Source organism: Onychomys torridus, chromosome 23 (assembly GCF_903995425.1).
Source record: "Onychomys torridus chromosome 23, mOncTor1.1, whole genome shotgun sequence".
Lineage (NCBI taxonomy): Eukaryota > Metazoa > Chordata > Mammalia > Rodentia > Cricetidae > Onychomys > Onychomys torridus.
In genome coordinates this window covers 2,584,869-2,601,827 of record NC_050465.1, presented here as the reverse complement: position 1 = coordinate 2,601,827, position 16,959 = coordinate 2,584,869, and the positions used below count along the sequence as shown (strand labels likewise).

The following is a 16,959-nucleotide window of genomic DNA, read 5'->3' as shown; positions in this document are numbered from 1 at the left end:
CAATCTTCTGCTGGCCCTGTTCATATTTCAGCATGCTGACACTCTAACCTTATGACTTCCTCAAGTCAGGCTAGGTCTTGTCTGGTGAGCAGTGACTGACCCTGACTTATCAGAGCCTTCTGAATGCTTTTGCTGCAGTGTACTTTCCCATGGATGAAGATGGCAGGCCTCTACTTAGATTGGCTGAGGGTGGTCATTTCACAGATTTTTATCAAACATTAGCTGCACATCCTTTCCAGGCAAGCAGTCTTTGGCCTCTCACCCACAGCAGGCTTTCTTCCCACCACATTGCACTCCAGCTGTTCAGAAAAAAACCCAATTCCAATGGCAGTTGTAACTCACAAGCTGCCTTGTTGACTGTAATTTTTAAAGCCTCTCAGTTATGAGATTAAAGCATGATTGGGTGAGTCACTGACATGGGCGTTTGCATGTAATCGACAAAGTCTTGCTTGGCACCGCTCATCATTCCGCTCTGTGACAGTCAGGAGGATTTATCTAGAAAGTGGAGAGGTTTTTCTCTTATTGTCCTGCTCCCTGTTTCAAAAGATACAATCTTCAGTGTGGTGCCAAGTCTTAAGCCAGAGATCTGCTTACAAGCCACTCCTGAGGTAACCTATGAAGTGCACACTTCTTTGCAGATGGCTTCTGGAGGGCACTGTGCCTGGCAATACTCCCAGGTCTGACTCTACCCAAATCTGCTCAGGTGTGTCCAGCTCTGCTGCTAGAACTGTTTTCCAAAAGAAACTTCTGGGTCTGGAAATGTGTTTATAAAGGAAGACAGAAAATAGAAATAAATCCCAAAGCTATAAAACTTCCAGAAGAAAATTTGTGATTCTAGGGTAGTCAAAGATTTCTCATGCCAGGAGTTAGAGGTACAAGGAAGGCTGTAAGCCCAGCACTTGGGAAGCTGAGGCAGGAGGGTCTTGAGTTCAAGGCTTGCCTGGGCTATGTAGTAAAACTGTTAAAAACTGAACACAACAAAACAAGTTCTTAGACATGATAACACAAGGACAAAAACTGATATATTGGACTGCTTCACATTAAAACTTCTTTTCAAAAGAAAGATGAAAAAGAAAAGAAAAAGAGCCAGAAAGAATATGATAAGAAAATGGAAGAACAGTCAGATTATCTGCAGTTATCATGTCTGGTAGAGGCTCTACTTAAAATATCAAAAGAACCCTCAAAACTTAGTACCTGAAAGCCAAATAACCCAACTAAGAAATGGGCAAAAAACTGCTAGGGAGATAGCCTAGTTGGTACATGTTGCCATGCAAGCATGAGAATCTAAGGTTGATCCCCAGAACCCACATTAAAAATCAAGCATGGTGGCTTGTAATCCCAGTGCCAGAGAGTAGGAGAAAGAAAGAACCCTGGGGCTTACTGGCCAGTTAGTCTGACCAAATTGGTGACTCTAGGTCCCAGTGAGATCCTGTTTCAACAAACAAGGTAGAGGGCACCTAGAGTTGACCTTTGCCCCCTCCCCCCTCCGCATGTGCTCATTCATGGCTTACTAGGGGGTGAGGGTAAGTGGGTAAGATAAGTAAGGGGATAAGGTCTGGCTACCAAGGGGCACACAGACAGTTTATCTGGTGATGCGTCTATTCTATATTTTGATCATGGCCATATGACTGTGTGTGGAGCTTGTGGACCTACAAACTAAAAATGCTGTATTTTATTGTATAAAATTCTACCTTCATAGAGAAAAATGATTATAGTTGATCATGGCAGGGATCTGTGCTGACGGTGTTGGGGTCCCAATGATGGTATGCAGAATCTGCTTTCCACAGACCTGGCAGAGAGGCCTTAGAGTTGATGGAGCCACAGAAGGGAAAAAGGCAGCTCAAACAATGAAACATCATTTCCGAGGTTCCTAACATTAACAAAGATTAAAACAAAAAAAGCCACAAACTGAATTTGCTGAGAAGAGTAATAGCACAGCATTGTTCCCTCGTGGGGCAGACCTCACTTACTTCAACCTTTCTAGAAAACACTCAAAAACCCAAGGCTCTAACATGTATAGTCTAAAGTGTTATTACTAGGTGATGCATAGCCAATGGATACTTTTCCTTGTTAATTTTAAAATGTTTGTAATGTAAACATATATTAATTTTACAATAAAATAATCAAAGTTAATTTTAAGAATCAATACAGAAAAAGTTAATTTTCTTCAACCTAGTAATTTAAAGAATGTGCTTGTATTTCTAAGTGATTTTTAAACTTTATGTGTCAGGGTATTAATTACAGTGTAATTTATAGCAACAAAAACTATAGTAGCCATCTCGACTACAGCAGCACCAGGAACTGTTCTGCACATGGATCAGTTTGTACAATGAGTACTTCGCAGCTCAGATTTGAGTGACTTGGAATGTGACATGCAAAGTACCTGCTTCCTTTCCTTGCTCATAATCTTGTTCCTCATCAAAAGGGAGAAAACATTTAGGTCTGATGTATGATTCTAGTAATTCTCATAAGCTACTCTAAGATAAACAAATCGAGAAAAAAGATAGTTAAATATGGTTTCATCAAGCTCAAGCAAATCAATATAAAAAAACTGCTTCAGGCTGGAGAGATGGCTCAGTGGACAAAGGTACCTGTTGCCAAGTCTGACAACTTACGTTCTATCCCTGGGATCCACATGGTAGAAGGAGGGGACAGATTCCTGCCAGCTGTCCTCTGACCATCACTTGTGTGCTGTGATGTGCATGCCCTCCACTCCCAACAGATAAATCAAAATATAATAAAAAAAAAACCTGCTTCATATTGTCACATGGTATATTTCCTTTGTCTTGGGGTTAGAATGTTTTTGTCTGTACAATAATGGTGCTTTTTTTTTTTTAAAGCTAGGTTTTCATATAGTCCAAGCTGGACTCAAACTGTATATTTAAAACTGGCTTTGAACTTCCGATTCTCCTGCTTCCACCCTCTGAGTGGTGGGATTTCAGGTATGTGTGGCCACTACCCCGTTTATGGTGTGTAGCAGACTAAACCCAGGGCTTCATGTTGGGTAAGCACCTAACTGCTAAGCTACACCCTAGCCTAGTAATTGACTTTTTAAAGAAAAATGCCCTTTCTTGGTAAAACAGAGCACCAGCAAACCTGTATCTTGACCCCAGACTTTTTGCCACTGGTCCATGATGCTTACAGGTTCTTGAGTGACAGGGCAACATCTGCAGGAACTCAGTGTGGCAAGAGTTTGGGACAGACAATGAATGGAACAGAAGGGCTCGGGCTTAGGAAGCAGAGTCCACAGAACACTGAAGAGTGAGAACTGAAGTCAGCTGGGCCAGTCCCAAGCAGCAGTCATGGTTGAAATCTAAGATCAGCTGCAAGGGTTCCCTCTCTCCAATGCAGGTCTCACCAACGTCAAAGAATTCCATGTTTCTTATGTAGCCATTTGGCTCACATTCAATTGACGTGAGTGTGACATGGGGGCAGGGCAAGAATATGCAGGATGTCCTGTGAATAAAAAAAGTCCCAGGGTTTCTTTCCTAACTGTGAATACAACTACCCAAAAGGCAAGGTCCCAGAAGGGCCAGATTCCACTCCATCTGTCAAGGCCACTAAGATGAAAGTCTCATCTCTGTGGAAATGAAGCTCTGGCCATGCCCTGTTCACATCACAAAAGTTCTTACATCATTTCTAGTTGGCATGAGAGCCAGTAACTTCTGTTTGAGTCACCTGGGTTTTATTTTAAATCTTCTTCCTTTCTTATAAAGCCCTAAGACCAACAAAAAACCTTTACCCGATGGTAGCCATTTCCATTCTGAGCAAAGCGTGGCTCCTCTCAGGATCCTGTAGAAACTGGAGGCTGCCATTCCTATCCAACTTGTTCCTCCCCACCCCAGGGCTGAAAGCAGCAGCTGGTAGTAGCTCTTCCAGGATCTTCTGGGGGCAGGGATGGATCTGGTTACCTTTTGTCTTTCCAGGCCAGCAGCTACCTTCTCTGGTGGAACCTTGGGAGGTCCCTGCCTTCCTGGACAGTCCTTTCTGACACCACCAGCAGGGACACCCCAATCTGAAAGGGAACCCCCAAATACTCTTGACACCTCTGAAGCACTGGCAGCCTCAAGGGTACTGAAGCTTTCCAACACCTCAGACCTGTCAAGGCAGCTCCACCTGAGAAAGTCCTCACTACAGCCTGTTCTACATGCTGGATGTCCTGTCAAAGATCAGATACTCACACAGGGAGGGTAACCCTGCTTCACACTGCAGAGTGACCCTCTTACGCAGCACGCCTCTGCTCTACGGTCTTGGTTTCCGCTCTCCCTGCCCAGAATAAACGGCTTGTTAAAAGCCGGCACTGTTCAGGGACGAACATCGTGCGGCCTTTGCCCTGCAGGAACTCAAGTCTTAGGGGGGAGACAAGGGTAGAGAGGCAACTGAACAACAAAGCAAAGACAGGCATGAAATGCTAGGGGCCCCTAAGGGAGAGGACTGGCTGGGCCAGCCCCACCTGGAAGCAGCAGGGGATTTCGGTCTTTAGGTTTTTGCAGGTCCAGAGAGAGGTGAACCCAGAGGCTATAGCAGCAGACATGAAGTAATATTTTCTTTCTTTCTTTTTTTTTGCCTGGAAGAAATGAGGCTGGACATTGGCATGTAGAAGGAACCAGAAGGCAAGCAAAAGCTTCTAGAGGTGGGCTAGGAGCCAAGCTTTCTTTCTAGAGTTACTTAGAAAGCAGCCCTCAGTGTTCTGCTGAGCAAGTGCAGAAGCTCAGGCTTCAGGCCTCACTACACCCTGCCTGGGAAGGACACCAGCAGCCAAGGTAATACCAGGAGTGGAGAGCAGAGAAGTGTCCCGAGCTCTAGCTGACAGAGGACATGGCTCCATCTCTGGCTACGTTTTGCCTCCTTTCATCTAAACTGTCCCAGAGGTAGACTGAGACATTTTCATCTCAGTGTGATACACGTGTCCAGTCACTACTGACTCAGAGCTCAGAGGAGGAAGAACTGCCTTTGGTTCTTCATCACACCCATCAGTGGGCACAGCTTTACTGATCAGGTTGCCTTCCCCTTTGATCCCATCAATCCCCACAGGCTTAAGAGCCCCTCCACCCTCTTCGCTTTTGCCAGTGTTTCTGCAAAGTCCACCTGCTTTCCTCCACTTCATGTGCAGTCTCAGGGTAGAAAGTCTATCTTTCATTGCCTACAGCTCCTTCCCAGAGCTACCAGCAATGTTCCTGCCATTAGAGAGAGAACACAAAGGCATCCTATGCACCCAGCAAGGGCCGGTGGTCATGCGTGAGTCTGCATTCATAACAACTTCCCAGGTAAACAGGATTTGCTGAAGTTTTGTGAAGTGTGGGAAATAACTGTGCCATGCCACAGGAAGAGTGAATGTAGGGAGAGCGCAGGTGGTAATAACAAGCTGCCCGAGGAGTTTACCTGACCAGGAAGGACGTGCACCAGTGTTTATACACCAGTTAACAAGCCACAGACAGTGATCAGCTCACATAAGTGGCGGTAATTAGTTATATGTAACTAGGTCAAGTTTCAAGGTTGTTTCCTGCCTATGCCTTGAGATGCAGAACTATGACTGTTTTCTGTAATTCTATATGAAATTAATGTACAGAAACTAAACTGGTCTGTCACTCTCAAAGAAAAGGTTCCCAGACTCCATCCTTGGATGCTGTGTATCCTATGTGGTGGAGGGTGCAGCTCCCCACTCTGCCTGCCATCGACAGGAGTTCAGGTGCTGTGAGGCACAGAGAGCTGGATCTACAAAGGAACGCGGAACATTTCAATGAAAAGTGTGCTTTACGAATGTTATGAAAGAAGTACATGGGAAAGTAGAAAATCAGCAAGTTGCTACATAGCTGAGAGCAGCCATAGCTGTCCACAGTTAATGGAAACCCTGAACGCAGCGGAAGCCACTGAAACACCGTCATCACCCCAAAGAGAGAGCTGTCCTTTTGAGTGGGAGATCACAGATAATGGAGTGATGTTCTTTAGTCTAATTGTTGGCTCTTCTTATGATTATTCACACCAGGCCAACCCAAACGACTCCTGTGAACTATTACAGACAGAAAGCAAAAGACACAAAGAAACCCAAGTTCCGAAGGCTGGGGAAGACAGAAGCTCTCGGTACACTGCCTGTGCCTGGGTTTCTTCAGGATTCTAAGGAGTTTGGGGCAGGAGCCACTCCCTAGGCTCAAGTTGAGCAAGCACTTCCAACCACCCCCTCCATCCCTGCACTCTGGGTAGAGTCTGTCTGGGCACTTCTTATTGTAGGTTTGCTGCCTCCCTCCCCATAGCTGTGACTTCCCATTCCTCATCTTACACGGCCAGCACCTACAACAGGCTAGGCTCTCCCGAACAGAGCTCGGAAGTTATGCTGAGTGAAGAACAAACAACAACAATAAAAACCCCAAATCACAGAACTTGGGCCATGGCCTGTCTCGTGTTTTAGAATGACATGGACACGAAGTCTAAAAGGAAAGCCAGAAAGATGTGCCCATCCTTCTCACCTGCATACAATGTCATCCTTGAACAGCACTGAACAGCAGCCAGCGAGAATGCAGCTATAGTGGAGAGAAGGAACGCGCTGCTGCATTTAGTGCTGCAGGCAGGTGCAGGGAGAGAAGCTGCCCTGACCCTGAGGATCCTGCAGAGGAGAAAGGAGAGGGCTGCTCCTGTGGCTTCACACTGCTTAAAGAGACCAGAGACCTGGTGCTGAAGGGAGTCAGCCACTCTTACTTCCAGCCTCCAATTGGACCCACTCAGCGGGGTACTAATCAAAAGAATAATTTACTTAATTGCATGGAACCATCCTGAGAACTCACTTAGCCCAACTGTTCTCCATTACCTAGCCTGGCTTCCTGGGGAAGTGGTAATGAGCTGCTAAAGGCTCACTGGGTAATAGGGCTGAAAAGCTTGCCGGTCAGTTAAGCAGGGGTCAGTGATGTGTGGACCACAGGAAAACCTGCTTTGTGTGGGCCAGGAGCTAAGGATTTTTTACATTTTTAAATGGTTGAAAAATAATCAAATGAAGAATATTATTTTGTAGCCCATGACAATGATATGAAATCCAAATCTCGGTGACCTTCAAATTTTACTGCATGTCAACTACCTTCATTCATGTGGAGCGCTTACACACTCCCAGGCAGGGTGAGTCAGAGTCAGACCATATGGACCAGCCGCTCATGTCATTGATTATCTGGCCCTTCCTGGGAAAACCTGCCAATGCTGATTGAAAGGCTAGGCTAGGTTAGGTTAGGGTCAAGCATAACAGAGTTCCACAGCTTGAGTCCCAGGGCAGTCAAAAGTGACGGGCTTCCATTAGTAAGGCCACTTTTATAAAGAAACTGCGTGGAACTTGGGCCTCAAAACTGTCGAGTAGGCTTCATGGATGATAGAGCTGGGAACTTCGTAAAGGCTTCTTTACTTTACCCCCAGTTTCCTTCACTTGATTGCCAAAGCTCTCTGGATCCAGAGAATCACAGTTCTAACTGCCTGCTGGAGGTGCCTGGCTGACTCTGCAAGCCCCGGGCTTGTCCCTCACAGAAGCCTTAACCTGGCTGGAGAGAATGAGGTGAGGAGCGCTTTAGGGTTTCTTGCCATCAGCCAGTTGTTCGGAGATGTCTTAGTACTGGGGACCATCTGATACCACACTACCTTCCCACCATTCCTTTTCTGAAGGCAACAGCTGAGCTAGAATCTGCCCAGAGGGGACACAGGGTCTTCTGTGTACTGAGCCAGTTCTGCTGAGGGCAGGCCTTGTGCAGTCCAAGACAGAAGCCCCTGACAGCACCCATTGCATCACACTCAGGGTGTGGATATGAGAAACCACTGTGATTTCTTCTATTTCACACATATAGAAGTCTTGGCCTCATGACTGAAGCCCCCTTTTAGGATGCAGGAGAGACGTATACTGTTAAAAAAATTAATTAAAATAAAGCAGCCATCTGTATCAAGTCCTTGAACTACACTGGCAGCAGAAATGTGGATTTGGAGACAAGCCACTCAGAAGGGTCATTATTCAACTCAGCTGACCAAAATCACAAGGTGGTCTTGGAGGCCTGAGTCACTTTCGGGGCAATGAAACAAAGGAAAATCTCCTCTTGGAAGAGAACTTTGTTAAAATCAGGGGCCAGCTCTAGGTGAGCACCATTGAGAGAGTTATTCTGCCTCAAAGCAACATTCTATACTGTTTCCCAGCACAGGCCAGCATACCAAGCTCAGGGAACAAGCCTGTCAGCTGCTGCCCCAGGGGCCTGGAGCCAGGCAGCTGGGCCGGGACTGAAGCTCACTATCTCAGATGGGGCCAGCAGCTAAGACCTAAGTTGCTGACTGCAAACATCCCACGGTCAAGTTGCTCTGCCTTTCTGCATTTACCAAGCCTATGTCCCTGGCACATACTATACTAGTACCTCATCTTCCACCCTTGCTCACTCTCAGGGTCATCAAACACACTGATTTCCTGAAAGACAAAGCTGAAACTTATCTCCAATTGCTGCTGACATAAAAGGATGTTCTTTTTTAGGACTGCCACTCAAAACATGAACACAGAGAACTAGGGCAGACAAAGCTTCAGAGGACTCCAAACGGCAGGCCTCTGAAAAGGCACCAAGGGAAAATGGGCTTGTGAGGGCAAAGAAGGCACTAGGAACAGGAACAAATGCAGTGGCTTCTGAAAAAGCCATGAGCTGATTTATAAATGGTCTCACCAGTGTCCTTGGCTGCAAAGATGGATGTCTCCATCTAATGCGGGGGTCTACAGACTTGTTTTCTGGGGAACTAAGGAATCAACTCCAAGGATACAAATTCATTATTTTCAAACCTTAATTAACTGGAACCTAATTAGGTTTTGAGTGTGTTCTCCCCCCTCACTTTAAAGGCGAACTTTTTTCTTTCGAGTCAGCATGGTGTAATAAACGGAGGAGAACCAAACAAAGAGTCGCTTGGAAGTTTGGCACTAAGCAACTCATTTACCTGTGGGGACATTGGCCTTCTAATTTATGAGTTAAGAGAGCCACTGAGATACAGATATCTAAAGTCTCTTAAGCAATAAAATTCTGATTCTCAGACATGCCAACAGCTCATCCTTCATCAATAACCTGTGGTCATGCCCCTGATGGCCACACCTCTTGGAATGGGAGGGAGCTGAGGTTGCCTTTGTTTCTTCCCCAGTTCACAGACTATTTAATCCAGTTGAATGTGTTACAGAAACGTGATGGGGAGACACCTCAGAACCCCTCTCATTTGCTGGGCTTTGAGTAACAGCTGTCTGTCACTGTGAGAGTCAAGAAGGGAATTATGCAGAAGAGGCACACAAGATATACAACTTAACATTTTGTCTTGTAAGTTAATTTACATAAATGTACCTTTCTTTACCATTTTTGAAAAGAGTAAGGCTTTAAAAAACAAAAGCTGGTGCCTGGTGTGTTGGGTCACACCTGTAATCCCACCATTTGGAAAGTGAGGCAGGAGGCCAGCCATGACTTCAAGTAAGTCCAGCCTGAGCTACAGAGTGAGAGAAAACTAAATTTACTCCTTTTGTTCTCGTTCTCTTTCTCCTTCCCTTTCTTCCTTCTTCGGCTACAAGGTCTTGACATTCATCTCATGTGGCCTTGCATTTTCATCCCTCCTGTTTCAGCCTGCAGAGTGCTGGGATTACAGGTGCCAACACCATTCCTATAGTCTTCTTTGAGGAAACCCAGCCCAATGCATTTGCTGCAGACCTCCCTAAGCCCCACAATTCATTTGTAAAGTGATTTGAATCCAGATGCCCCCTGAGGTTTAGGATTTCTCAGCTCACTATACATCTGTCTTACCTAAAGAAAAGAAATTTTGAAGATTTATCTTATCCAGGTCTTTCCAAAACATTTGTGTTTACAAAACAAACAGCTTCCTTTAAAAAAATTTTTAAACGATTTATTTATTATTATTTTGTGTGCATTAGTGTGTTGCCTGCATGTATGTCTTTATGGGGGTGTCCCTCATACAGATGGTTGTGAGCTGCCATGTGGGTGCTGGGAATTGAACCCAGGTCCTCTGGAAGAGCAGTCAGTGCTCTTAACCTCTGAGCCATCTCTCCAGCCCCAACAAATGGCTTTCTTTTGAAACTTGTATTTGATCAGTCTGTGTAATATTTAGTCAAAGCATAAGTACAGTAGCCTGTGCAACTGGCATACTCAGGTCTGGGGGGGGGGCACACATATCTAATTCCCCAGCGGATCAGAGAAAGAAGAGAACACCAGGAAGCCTGTGCATCATGTTGTGGGCACCAAGACCACTTCCTGCAGAAGGAAGGTTGAGTGAGCACTGGTCAGATGCTGAGGGGAATTCAGGCAGTTATGAAGGCAGGTGGCAAGGCTAGACCGCTAGGGAGGGAGGGCAGAGCTAGAGACACAGCCTCTGGCATCACTAGTGTAACCTAGACACCTAGAGTCAAGGCGGGACTGTTGGCGGAGGGCGGGGAGGTGGGGTCAATCCTCAGGACACCAAGAGCAAAGTAGAAAGTAGAGGAAGAAGCCTCCATGAACAGATACAGCTGGAGACATAAAGAGACCTGCAGGCTTCATAGAGGAAATTTGGGAGTGCTCCTTCTGTTCTGGGTTGTTTGTTTGTTTGTTTGTATTTTTTGACTAGTTAGTCAGACTGGCTGAAGATCCCCCTTGAAAGTCTGGTAAAATTCTGCTATGAGTCCATCTGGCCCTGGACTTCTCTTTTTAGCTGGAAGCTCTTCATTACTGTTTCAATCTCATTTGTTATGGGTCTGTTTAGGTTGTTGACTTCTTTTTGGTTTAATTTTGGTGGTTTGGCTGAATATAGAAACTCATCCATTTCTTTTAGATTTTCCAACTTAATGGAGTACGGGTTTTAAAAGTATTCCCTTACGAAACTCTGAATTTCTCTGGTGTCTGTTGTAATGTTTCCCTGTTCATTTCTGATCCTGTTAATTTGGGTCCTCTTTATTGCTTTTGGCTAGTTAGACCAAGGGTTCTGTCAACCTTGTTTATCATCTCAAAGAACTAGCTCTTAGGTTCATTGATATCATTGGGGGTGTGCCCTGGAAAGTCTATCTTATCTCTGGCCCCTTCACATGTCTGTCTGTCTCTCTATCTCTCTCTGCTTATCGGCTGCCATGAACCTCCACTGGGCCACATGTTTCTCACATGTCATTCTCTCTCTCTGTGGGCCAGAAGCAACAGAGCCAAGTTCCAAGTTCCTCTGAAGCCATGAGCCAAAAATAAGTCCTTCCTCCTTGTCTTTCCCAGGCACCTGTCACAGCAATGTCATCTAACAAATGAGAATTCAGTCCTGGACATGGGCTTTCCAGGTAAGACCAGCTGGAGTCACAGAGCTACCTACACAGACACCGTCTTGCCATGACTCATGTTACCATGGTATGATGGAGTGGCAGGGAAAACAGGCAGAGAGAAAGAGGCCACCAGGCTGGCTCTCACCCTTGAGTGTTGGGCACAAGCCAAACTCAAGATTGCACTAAACAAAAAAGATTTACTGACCTGATCTAAACGGAGTGCACCATCCACAAAGCGCTGCTGGCGAAGTTGCTTTGCAATGCTGTGCAGGTTCAGGACTGCCTGCTGCACCTCCTTACTGCTGTGTTCTGGAGAAATGGGGGGCAGCTCTTCCTCAGGGATCTTCTCAGTTGGATTTTCAATCATGCTCTGGGCATGGTCGTAGCTCAGTTTGGTGCAGGAACGGATGACAGTACGGCCAAACCACTCCTCAAGGATCTGCAAAGACAGACCGACTGTGCTCAACTGTTCATATATACACTCGATGGAGCACTGACTGTGTGCTCTGACTGGCGTCATATGAATGAACCAGACACAGAAGCTGCTCCCTCAGGCAGTTTAGACTCTAGGCCCTGGCAGAATTCAACAGACAGCTGAGGTTTACGCACCTTCCCAAGCACAAAATAAGGCCACATGGGAGACTTGCACGTAAGGGCCCATGGGAAGTGTTTCTACTAGTTTGGATGAGTGGTCATCAATGTCACAAGCAGGGAAGAGAAGATGGGAAGCCTAAGACATGACAGATGGCACTCTGAGGGCTGGCTGCTGGCTTAGAGAGAGCAAGAGGGAAAGCCAGGAGCCCAGGAGCTGTCCACACACTTAATCTCTATCAAACACAGCGTCCATTCTGGACAGATGCAGGGAGCCTATGATTATTCACCTTCCCTGAATGGAAGAACTGCAACTTTTGAAAAATGGCAACATGGGCACCCGGAGAATAGCAGCTACTGCTCACATTTTTTATTCACTCAGAGCAAAGACGTCTGGAATCTGTAATATTAGACTTTAATTTTTTTTTCAAAAATTCTAAAACTATACTTTCAGATTATTCCAAGAACTATCCCTATTGTAAACTACAAGGGACTCTATGAGTTCATGTCTTCTACTATGGCAAGCAGGCCTCATGTCTGGCACTCACGAGGCCTGTGTGCTATAGGCAAGGCTAACTACAGAGCCAGTCCCAGGGGCTGGCAAGCAGTCTGCAGGCAGATGCAGCTGAAGGCCTCTCTACAAGAAGCCATCCAGGCCACCCACGCTCAAGCCCTGAGCACACCCACATTTCCTGAATGGAACCCCAGCCTCCTCTAAAGGGGCAGGACTAGAACCTCTACATTCTTATGGTCTCAAAGTTTTCCCTGCAGATATAGCTTCTTTTCCTTCATTTCCTTCCAAAACTGGTGCCCGCCCCCAACCCTGGCTGTATGTACATGTATATCAGGCAGCCTGCTTTCAGCTTGCTGACAGATGTGGCAGCGTACACTCTGTGTGACTATTCTCATACTTCCCAGTGCGCGAGCTCATGGACTCCTTCCCACAGCAGGTCTTGGCATATAGCCTCCTGCAGCCTGTACCCTCTTCTGTAGTAGATGATGCTCAAGTGAAGGTAAGTACCTCACAATGAAAAGGATATCTGTTATCACATAAGCTGGAGGAATAAGAACTGCTTTAAAATCTGAAGAATGCTCTGAACACTGTTAAGCATTTATGCACAAACTTCTGCAGCAAGCTGTACAAAGCTGTTAGATGCCTTTCTTCCTGACTCTACACATCTGTCACTTGCTTGGTCCCCTCTTATTGTTGAACCCTGACTAGCAGTCATGTGTCTATGCCTACTATTCCTCACCAAAGCTTGTGTACGTGCACACTAGCAGTGTGCTGTATTATTAGAAGCACCTATTCTTGCCAAATGGGCACCTCTGCCCCTTGTTTTCCTTCTTGGTCAAGACAGACAGCCTTTCTCCACCACCCACATGAATACTAGCAAACTTCAACCTCAGTGGTGGTTCCTATAGCACCTTTTTCTGACTTCCCTTCCTCTATTTCATTCCTGCATCCTTGAAATTCTGTACCAGCCTTCTTCACAAACATATAAAGGAGAGCCTTTGGGAATTTCCTTCCTTCCTCAGCAAGGCTGCCTGGCTTTCCCATGGCTCAGGACTTGTGGGAGGCACAGCTGATACACACTAAAATAGTTCCTGTTCTAGGTAAAGCAGCCTTGAAATTCCATCTGGGGAAAGCCAATAGAGGGACGTCAGCCAGGGGCAGCTGCCCACAGAGAAACCAGCGAAGACCCATGTGGAGGAAACCTGGGGCAGAAGGCAGGCCTCTCTTTATAGAACACCTCCTTAATTTCCAGTCTGAAAACTGTACTCACATCAACACCTAGTCCATGACCAGGGCCAGGGGCAGAAGACAAAGGGCTTTTCGTGGAAAAGGTAGGGGGAAAATGGTGGAGGAAACACATAGAACCTTTGAGGAGATTGGGTCCTGCCTCCTTTGCATAGCCACAGGACTCAGGCCACTTACTTCTTCATCGAGCACACACCATGGGTGCCACTGTTCAGAATGTCAGGTCAAACACAGTGCCACTACAGATTGCAGGCATGTGACTGGGAAACACATTGTCTAAGGAGGTACCCCCCTCCATCCTAAACATCCTAAACCCCTCCATACCTACATCTTAAAACAGCACAGCGCTATTGGTCCCAGCCTCAGGCCCACTGCCTTGAGCATTATTTTGACACATCCAGGGGAGGGGGCATTCTACAGTCAATTTACAGCTGGGCAAACAGGTAAGATATTCTTAAGAATTAGATATTCCATATCTAAAGATTTGGAATAAAAAAATATATGTGTATGTATGTTTATTTTTAGCTAAAAAGTCATAACATAGATGATGAAGAAACAAAATATACCTCAAATACATATTCATTTCTATATTTTATAGACACAGGGGTGTGGAGAAACTTTTAGACATCCTATTCTATTCCATGCAAATGTTTTAAAAAAATTATCCTCTGAAAAATATCAGCACCTCATTAAGATGCCTTTGATTTAAAAAACTATTAATGGAGCTAATTTAAAATTGTAAATAACTAGATGTGAAATGACTTCTGTACCTCTGGGTTTGCACATAGAGAGCAATTAGTTCAAAAAGCCTGCTATGCAGAAACATTTTCTTGATTGGAACCAAGCAGGCTGCCTGGAGTGGTGGTGCCTGGGACAGGTAGCTGACTGCCACTGCTTCTCACAGCCATGGCAAGGCCATCCCGGCCAGCACGGCCAAAGGTGCCAAGAGGAAAGTGTCTGGAAAAGACCGGGGTGGGGGGGGGGGGAGTAGAGGCCACGGGACAGCAAAGGGGAGGCATGACTGGAAGGAAGGCTGACTCTTTACAGGAAGGTCTGTGACCAACTGGCCTGCCTGACCTTGGGGTGGCTTCAGGGTGAGTGGGAGGGGCAGAGGGATGGGGATGGGGTGCGGAGGTGTGGAGTGCCGGCTCCTTCACTAGGCCCTCCCTCAGTTGAGGCCTGCAGTGACTGACTGGGACTCAGATTTTGTCTTCTGACAGGAGAAAGACTGAGGGTAGAATCAAACTGTCACAAGCCCCCCCCCCCCCCCCCCCCCAGCAGCAGCTCCACTTATCTCAGACTTGCTCTTGCTGTTGAAGCAAGCGGGGTGGGGACAGGACAGAGGCGCTAAGGACTGTGCCCCAGAGCCCGGAAGCACAGGCCTGCTTCCAAGTCTGCAGACCCTGTTGGGTTCTAAGTTTGTTTACTGGCTAGAATTTGCATAGAAAAGAAGCGGGAGTTAACTACCCAATCTCAGCACTCCTCTGGCTTATCTTCCAGCCCCTGGAGAGATCATTACCTCCTTTCCCATCTTGATCTGTTGGCAGGTGTGGGAACTTCTAAACTAAAGACAAGGAAGCAGAGGAAACCAAGTCTTTGTCACATACACAAACTAGAGCAGTGGTTCTCAACCTATGGGTCTCGGCTCCCTTAGTGAGGGGTCATATATCAGATGTTCTGCATACCAGATACTTATATTACAGTTCCTAACAGTAGCAAATTTACAGTTATGAGGTAGCAATGAAATAATTTTATGGTTGGGGCCACCACAACAGGAGGAACTGTTGAAGGGTCTCAGCGTTAGGAAGGTTGAGAACACTGCTCTAGAGGGAAACGAAACTCTAGCTGTTCTGGTGTGGCTAGGAGACAGAAATTTTGTTCCTGTGACAGTGGGTGAAGGTCTTATTTTGTTTCTTGAAAACGTTTCATTTTGAATTCTGATTTTTATCCCCAAGATTCACAGCAAAATCAGTGTTCACAACTAGGTTCTGCTGTCCCTCTGAAGTGACCTTAGGTAAGCCATCTGGTTGGCTGGTGCTTTCAGCAGGAAACTAGGCATGAGGGACATGGAACATGGCAGTTCCTTCTCTCCCTCCCTTGCTGCAGAGGTGCCACTACATGTCTGAAATAAAACAGCTAGGCTCTGCCCCTGGTAATGATTAAGGGGAGAGATTCTAGGAACCCTCTCTGATTCTCAGAACCAGTCTGAGAAGCTATTGTCCCTCTGGAGGGTGCTTGGGCATGAAATGCAACATACAACACTGCTTGCTGTGGACCATGGGAAGAACACAACAGTTGCTTTTCAAGATTTTCAGGGGTGGTATCTGGCAGGCCAGTCCACAGGGGTCTTAAGGGAAGGAAGAGAAGGGCTGTGAGGAAGCAGGGCAGGACTGCCTGAGACACTGCTAAACTCTCAGCATGCAACTTCATACATAGGGCTGGAGAGGCTGCTGAGGATGAATGTGCTTACCTGGGGGTAGGGGTGGGGGCCTCGCCTTCTAACGAGGCAGCTGAGATAAGAGTCGAAACAGATGTGAAAACCACGGTGAAATGGTTTCTAAGACTCTCTGGGTATAGGGCACTGAACTACAGAGAAGTAAAACTCAGGTATGGGCTTAAGGGTGTGCAGGAAAACAAAATGGAGTAGAAACGGCCCTGAAGTTCAGGGCAGATGACGTTTACCATTGGGGAAGTCTGACAGCGAGCTCATCTAAGCACCTTCCCATGCTCTAATAAACCCCTACCTTTATTCTATCCAAGGGAGGACAGATGATGGTCCTTGTCCTGTGGGAGTTCATCTTCCACACAGGCTGTGAGTCCTGAGCCTACCACTACCTTCTCAACCAGGCTCCAAAAATGTCACTTCTTCCTCATGTTGTTTTTGTTTTTTGGGACAGGGTTTCTCTGTGTAGCTTTGCACCTTTTTCCTGGAACTCACTGGCACCCCAGGCTGGCCTCGAACTCACAGAGATCTGCCTGGCTCTGCCTCCCGAGTGCTGGGATTAAAGGTGTGCACCACCACCGCCTGGCCTCTTCCTCATCTTGTCTGTTTATCTCCCACTCAGCCTACAGATACACTGCAATGGCTCTCATCTGCTTATTAAAAAACAAATGAGAAAAAAATCCCCAAATGACTTTTACTTTTAAGTTGTAATGTGCCTCCACTGTAGGAAATTTAAAACATACAGGTAGGGAAAAGAGAACAAACAAATCTACCACCAGGAGAGAATGGTTTGTTTTTTGATGGGGATTTAATCTGGGATCTTCAATACCTTGTATGATATGTGAGCACAACAAATATCATGCAATATTTACTAAGTGAACGAGTAACTGCTAAGAATGTCATGAG

The 16,959-nt window shown here is 46.2% G+C and overlaps 1 protein-coding gene across 3 annotated transcripts in view; it reads right to left on the bottom strand.

Annotated features, from left to right (window-relative positions):
* Dis3l2 (DIS3 like 3'-5' exoribonuclease 2) overlaps positions 1 to 16,959 on the bottom strand; it is a 328,899-nt gene that overhangs the window by 53,195 nt on the left and 258,745 nt on the right. For all 3 annotated transcript variants that reach the window (XM_036173185.1, XM_036173187.1, XM_036173186.1), the window contains exon 13: positions 11,466 to 11,699. In XM_036173185.1, coding sequence (XP_036029078.1) covers positions 11,466 to 11,699 — 234 coding nt within the window. The remainder of the gene's footprint in view (positions 1 to 11,465; positions 11,700 to 16,959) is intronic.